Genomic DNA, 7,861 nt, shown 5'->3' on the forward strand with positions numbered 1-7,861 from the left:
GAAGGTATCTACCCAACTAGCCTAAAGTTAACTCTATCCTAGGCAAAATAAATATCTAATAATTCAAATAATCATAAGGACATATGTAGAAGGAGCACCAAACCCAACACGATATGAGAGCGGAGGGAATACTTCACTCCTTCCAGATTAAAAATCTAAGGATATTATCCGAAATATCAAAGACATTCCAGCGCTTAGGCTAAAATTAAAACCCAATAAGCTAACTGTATCATCTCAAATAATATACCTAAACACTGGAGGAAGTGAAGGTCCAAAATACAACACATATAAGAATTGATAAAGAGCGGATAGGCCCGAGGGGGAAAACTCGTAGCCTAAACGACAAGGACCCGAACTTCCAGAGAAGGAAATAAACAACAAAAATTTGGCCTAATTGAATAGCAGGGATAAAACAAAAGGTAATAAAAGTAAGAAAATGAAGGGAACGGTCTCGACATAATCCCGCTAATCGCAGACCGAAGGTCACATGGGGCCGAGAAGGTGGACGAGGCGGGCGTGATAAATCCCCTAATTATTAAATTAGAGGGAAATAAGGAGCCCTACCGTTTAAAATAAAAACAGAGATGGTACTCAACTTAGGTGAGGAAGAATCCTGGGAGGAGTTACAGTAGAATCGGAAATTAGGGCCTGTGCTGTGCTTACCACGTGGTGAACAAAGCCAACGCGTGCTGTGTCGGAATGTGGGCAGGACGCCGTTTGTTTACAGTCCGCGAGTGGTGCTGGTTGTAACGCACCTCACTGGTGGGACTCTTTGACATTGGGAATGTTTACAGGCGGAGGCCTGTGATTGTGGACAATCTCACCCTTTCATACACGACCATTTCATGGAGCTCAGACCGTAACTCCGGGCTTAGCTTTTTAGCTTTTCTCTGGTATCTCTAGCAATAGCTTTACCTAGAAATAAGTGCTGAAAGGTTATTTCACCAGGTGACACAGGTCGGAAAACCCAGAAATATTTTTTTTATGAAACTGGTAGTTATGTATTTTTCTTCCTGTGAAGTTTTGAGATTTTTGTATTGCATATTTTTCCAGCTACAAAATTTCTCCTGCTCTCCATTTTGATCTTGCTGATGGTAAAACTGATGTACAGTGCAGTGCTTTATATAAACATTTATTACCCCTTGTGACTATGGTATCTGCATTGATATGCTTTATTCTTCAGCCTGCATGTTGTATTGTGGCATTTTGAAAATCAAGATTTCATCATTATACATAATGTTTTATTATTATTATTATTTATTATTATTATTATTATTATTACTGTTATTATTACTATTATTATTATTATTATTTTACTTTTATTTATATATATATTCTTCTAAACATTGATATGCAAAGCTTAAAATAGAGCATAACTAATGGCTTGTTTACTTCTGCCTTGCATTCGTCAGGAGCTATATAGCGATCATGATGTGAGTAACAAGTAAAAGTGCATCACCAAAGAGATATATTTTGTCTCTTATGTAGTTATAGCATGATTTATGTAAACAGTTCTCATTAAAGTTGGGCATATTTTGACCTTACTGTAGTCTCTACATAAGTAGAGTGTGATATCCGTATTGAATTGTATTGATGTTTTAATGAGCTTGCTGTTTTTGATGTAAACTGTCATGTTCCTTTGTAAATTTTCTTTTTTCCTCTATCCTTTAACTCAGAATTTTTGTCTTGTGTTGTAGTTATAGACCACCTTATATGTACATGCAATTCAACCCACCTCATAAATGAGTGATAGAGTATAATTTTTAGTTAAGGTAACATAGATTGAATTGCATGAATAATATTTTTGAATACTGTATAGAAGTCTGACTCTTTACTTTTCACACCAAAAAATAAAAGCCTTGTAAAGAGAACTTTAAGACTAAAAAGCATAGAAATGCTCCCCTAGTTATGATGGGGTTTAGTTCTGAAAAACCTGTCCCTAAGCAAAAATATCATAGGTCAAAAGTAACTTAATTCCAGCAGTAGCCATTATGTTACCAAGGTATCATTTTCAGTAATTTTGTATATGTATCATAATAAAGTAAAGGCTTAATTTTCTAATGGAAATATTGCAATTCAAGTATTCTAAGGAAAGATATTTATTTCCAAAAAGTAGTTGAAAAAATTACTCAAATAAATTAAAAGATACTGTAGTGCCAACAGTGTACTGTAGTACTGTTCCATTTACATTCTGACATAAAAATGTAATAGTAATTAAATTATATGCATTCATATCTTGTCTAGAACATGGTTGAATAACAAGTCAAATGGAGCACATTCCATTTCCTTTGACGAATGTGATTGGGTAGCCTAGCACTGAAAAAAAAGTTTCTCTTACATGAAAAAGAATAAGTACTATAAATCATTCATGCTGTACTTCATATATTCAGCTGTATATATGCTCATTGTAATGTTATTGTTACATACTCATAGGCATTTATTTTCAAAAATAAAACTGTAACATTTTCATTCTTTGTAATTTTCTTGAGCAAAGCATTTCTTCTTTCTTGGAAAGAACACAACTAAAATCTGATTGGATGGCTGAGTTGCCATGGGGATCTGTTAGCCAGTCACACCCTTTTAGATGTATACATTAAGTGAATGGCACCAAGTTTGAAATTTGCCATGATTGTGGTGATTTCAATTCTGCTCTTGTTTTTGTAATAAACATCATAGCCTAACTTAGTCTACTGTAAACATGCTCAGAAAACTTACATTGGCCTACATCCTAGCCTAGCCTACCCTAAAATGCTTAAAACATTTACATTGGCCAACATCCTAACCTAGCTTAGTCTACCTTACACATGCTTTGAACCCTTACATTGATGATTTTACTGCAGGATGATGGGGATGCTACAGTAGCAGGGTTATCTGTTTATCTTCATATGAGGCTTGAGTACAGCTGGTAGAGGGTGCTGGGCCACTGATAGATATCTTTAGGAAGATATGAAGTTGATACTGAACAGTTTGTTTCTTCTTTTCATTGTTCAACATTGCATAACAAAAGCAGGATAGTAATTATGTATTCATGTGTGATGACAATTGCACAATACGCATGAATTATCAGAGTTTGTTCCATAGCTGTAGCCTAAGATGACACTAAAATAAATATGAAGTCAAAATAAAAAAAAAAATAAGAATAATTTAAATGGACTAATTTTATTTGTCATGTGTTCAGTAATTTGTACACAATATAATAATTGTATACTGTACTCCTGTTTACTCTAAGAAATATCAATAAATTATACTTGAATTTTTTTCACTGTTCTGGGCAAAGTATCAGGAGCAAAAAATTTGCAGTTTTTTTCTTTAAGAATGAATTTTCAACAGTAACATGTAATTACAGATGGTATAGAGTATAATTCTTAACATAAATACTGCTATACGTAATAAAAGAAATTTTTAAAAATATAAATAGTACATCTAAAGGACATACGTAAAAGTAATTAAAAAACCTGTGATTGAGATGCAAGTTTATTTTGTACAAAAATACTTGATAAATATTCCATTCCAAAGTGTTACATTGCTATAGCATATAATAAAATTGGTTGTAGAACATTTGAATATCTTGCCAACATTTTTGGACAGCATTGCAGTGTCCATCATTTAGGTGTTTGCTACATACAATATACATTTTCTAAATTGGAATGTTGAAATATTTATTAAAGGAGGAGTGCTACATATACATGGGGTCATTTCCATACCATCAATAGTTGTTTAAGATGAATGAGATTGTCATTGCAAAAGTCTTAAGCTCCTGGGTGACATCCTTTATAGGCATTATAAGCATGCTGTCTTAAAGCTTGCCAGTTGTCTTAGGTTTCTCCTCAAGAGTAACTGCCTTTCTCTTCTCATTAGTAGCAGGAGTCACAGATGAACATTTCATAAAAACGATGGATGGCTTAAAAACAGTGAAGATACAGGAGGGCATGAAAAAAAAGTAGGAACAGAACACTGTAAAGTGGTAGTGTATACACTAGCAACCATTTGGCAGATTGAAAGAAGAGTAGCGCTTATGCTTCCTGTCATTCATGAGTATTCTACCCAGCATCACTGGCCAGGGAAAAATTGAGATTCAAAATTCTAGTAACTGGGTTTGTTTTCATTGATTCTAGTATATTAAAATAAAAAGCCATAAATTAGACAGTCTTAACTTGGGGTGCATCTATAGTTTGTAAAACTTTAGACAAAATTGAAAATGAAGCTAACAAGTTATAATTTCAGTCATTTGTTTGTGTAGCTTGTATAAGAAAATTAGAATGTGTGTTGAAGGATACCTGTTACTGTATGGTGATGGTATGATTAAAGGTTTTAGCGTATTGAGAATTTAAGAATACTAATATCTTATAATTAACTAAAGAGACTTAGGTTTCAGGTGTATTTTTACAAATATTTTACTCTAATAGCTTAAGGAGAAACATGAAAACTTTTTATAGGAAATTAATTCTTCACAATATTAACAGATTCTTTACAGAGGTGCAATTTTCCTTTGGATTTTGATGACTGTATTTTTCATGTTACTGTATATGCTCCCTCTCCTAGATCACTAACCTAATAGAAATGGTTAGAATTTAGGATAATTTATACAAGTTTATTGTATGCTGTTTTGTAGGGGGAAAATCTGTTGTTAAAATTTTAATGATGGATAGTAAGCGGGATGTAGGGGAGGTTACACCACAGTCTTCAGTTATCTGTAACATATGAAGAGCAATATAGTGTTCTGTGCAATTTTTGGATTATGATTAGAATGTTTAGCTGTTTATATAAATTGCAAGGCATATTTTTACACATGTATTGCTTCGGTGTTATCATTGCGTTACATTAACTTCAGAATTCATTCATCCGTTTATAGTGGTATAAAATGTGAATGAGATAGTCCTTGACTAGTGTTTGTAATGGTATACTTGTGAATGAGATAGTCCATGACTAGTGTGTCAGCTTAGCAGAGAACCCACTCAGTTTAACAAGTTCTTAATCTTCCAGTGCCATTTAGTTAGAGTTTTTGCAAATTTAAATTTAAAGTTTAATATCCTCTGGCTTTTGCTTTATATTTGCTAAGTTAGTCATGTGTAAAAAATATGAGGCATCCAGAGGTAAAGGGGCAACATCGCCAAAATCTGATTTTGAGTAAAATGCGTTCAAAGTTGAACTATCGATACTGGACATATCTCTTGACTTACTGCATCCATGTTTATATGTATGTTACTCATCTTGCCTAGCCATATACGAAAAAATGAAAAAACAATAATGTAGTGTTGGAAAAAAAAATTATAACACATCAAAATTTGGATACCCTAGTATGCAAAACAGTTATGAAAATAGGAAAACCTAAATTTTTTTTACATTTTTAAAAACTTCTTTGTTCACCATAAGTACTCTATGAGCCATTTCATTGTAAACCCAAAAACAAATTTTTTATGAGTTTTTATAGATTGGCAATTTTAACATACCACACATTTACAGTATTTTTCTCTCGGTTCCCAATGTAAATAGTTCATAGATTATTGTTGGTCATTTAATACTACCATGCTGGTGCGCTATGCAGGCTGTGGTTGGTTGAGCGCGAAACTATAAACATGGCTGGATGGAAGGGAGTTGCTCATTGGCTCGCGCACCATGGCCATGTTCGCCCTTTACTACCCAGAGGGAGAACATGAAACCAAGAAATACACTTGAAAACCTGTGGACCACCCCTCTGTTCAATGGTTTTTAGAGTCGATATTGCTTGGCCAGTATGTGGAAATCAGAAAATGGATTTCTCTACAGTTTTCTAGGACTAACTCAGAATTGTTGATTTGCCGATGTCGCCCCTCTACCTCCGGACGCCTCATATATGCCCTTGATCTTCTCGTTAGCAAAATTAAGTTATGAAAATTTTCAAGTATTTTTAACAAAAAGGTGATGCCTGATGATGTTAACTCTCAAGCCCCAATGACTTAACCTAGGAAATGAAGAGTTACACCTTAAGGGCAATGTCCACATACTGTACTGTTTTATTTTCCAGGCTAATAATCAAAGTTATAAAAGAAAATGTAACAAAGGTGTCTGAAGTTTACTCTGAAATGCAAGAATGGTAGGTTTTGACTGGGGGAAAAAAATACAGTACCCTCAACAGCTACTCTCTGTTGTCAGTTTCTTACAAAAACTGTGAATGAAATTGAGAACCTTATTTCCAGTACTTGACTTAAAAACAGATTCAAAGTCAGTACTAAAATCAATTAAATATTTCAAGATTCTTATCCACTACCAGATTTTTTTTATTAAATCTTAATCCCTAAGGATGTCACAAGTACCTTGTTGTTTTATGTATGCATTCTGGCTGTTGGAAAGCAACAGCAAGTACGTTGTACTTACGTGAACATTCAGGATGGGGATTGGAATGTAATGGTTGCAGTTAACACATGTACAGTACAGAATTGTACTACTGGGCTTTTATATTTAATATATAATGGTACCATTCTCTACTTTGTTGATTATTTCCCTTTTGTTGTTTTTATGGAAAAGTACAGTAGTTCATATGTGTTTAACAGTTAAATAATGACAGTTTATGATGTTTTATTGTAGTGACTGTCTAAATGTTACCTTTCAAGTAAGAATTATTAATTAATTCTTTTATTAGTTTTGTTTCTTGTGAATGTTATACACAGTGCCACATAGAATTCCACTGAATTCTATTGAAAGTGTAATTTAGTGGCAGAATACTTTTGACACATGTATTTGTTTTCAAAACCTCACAGAACTAACCCTATAAATAAATGTGTTAATTGCTTAGTTTGAATAGTGAGAATCATACCAGGTATTGAAAGTTTATTTAAAAATTGGAAGGGCCTCTGAAAGCTTACTTTTTACTTTGGACTCTGTATGTAATGTTTTTATTGTAATATCAAATACTTTCCTTTTTCACAGACAAGCAAGAAACGCCGTGGAACTATCAAGAATCGGCCAGTAGTAGTAAAGGGTCATCGACCCAAAGCAAAGCCTACTTAGTGTTACCGTTTGTAGTATTTTTTTTATTATTGTTTTTGTTACTTCTAATGAGCTTGTGAAATTTGTTACATTATTTTGTTTTGTAAATGTTTGATTTTTGAATCAGGGGTTTAGATTTGTCTTCTTAAAAGTTCTTAATATATGCAACCAGTATAAGGAAGATGAGTTGTATTATTCACCAATAAAGAAGTGTGGTGAAAGGTGTTTTATTATTCTGAAATTCCCAAAGATCCTCCAGTTTCTGAAGGTAGGTAAATGGAAAGAATATTCTTATTTTTGTTCCAAATTATCATATTTTTAACCATTCAGCATGAAAACTGTACTATATTAGTACTACACTTAAAAATGTATTTCTTCTCTTTAATTTTGTAGTACAGTATTTGCATTTGTAGGCTATTTGGAGATGTTTTATGTTGTCAACTTTTTCATTAACAGTTTTCTAGTTTTTTTGCATGAGTAAATATTTCATATAAGACAGGCGATTAATTACAATACATTTTTTTACTTTGTCACATAAAGACTTAATATATGGAGTGTATAATGGATTAAAGATTTTTAATTTTTCAAATGGAACTGAAACTTTTCTAGTTATTAACTGGATAAGATAATGGGTCATTTTCATTTAAGTTATTTGCATTGTTTAAAATCTTTGCCAAATGTGGGAAGCTATGAAAACCTGACTGTCCCTGTATAAATGACCTGAACAGATCTACTCAGATAACTTTTCAACTTCTTTTATTGGGAAATATGTAGTTTAGAAATGTTACAAATGCAGCAATTTGTTCTTTTGATTTGCATGATTGATGAAATTTCTTTTTCTCCTAGTTAATATAGGAATGTCGTAACAAAATTGTCTGTATTTTTTAGTTACTTT

The 7,861-nt window shown here is 32.8% G+C and overlaps 1 protein-coding gene across 2 annotated transcripts in view; it reads left to right on the forward strand.

The window, feature by feature from the left end:
* Positions 1–7,187, forward strand: part of Stt3B (catalytic subunit 3B of the oligosaccharyltransferase complex) — a 125,256-nt gene extending 118,069 nt beyond the window's left edge. Inside the window, exons 14-15 of one of the 2 annotated variants that reach the window (XM_067104529.1) lie at positions 1,413–1,433; positions 6,907–7,187. In XM_067104529.1, the coding sequence (XP_066960630.1) occupies positions 1,413–1,433; positions 6,907–6,987 (102 nt within the window). In that variant the 3' untranslated portion in view covers positions 6,988–7,187. The remainder of the gene's footprint in view (positions 1–1,412; positions 1,434–6,906) is intronic. The other variant, XM_067104530.1, reaches the window with a different exon arrangement.
* The last annotated feature ends 674 nt before the right edge of the window (positions 7,188–7,861 follow it).

Source organism: Macrobrachium rosenbergii, chromosome 5 (genome assembly GCF_040412425.1).
Source record: "Macrobrachium rosenbergii isolate ZJJX-2024 chromosome 5, ASM4041242v1, whole genome shotgun sequence".
NCBI lineage: Eukaryota > Metazoa > Arthropoda > Malacostraca > Decapoda > Palaemonidae > Macrobrachium > Macrobrachium rosenbergii.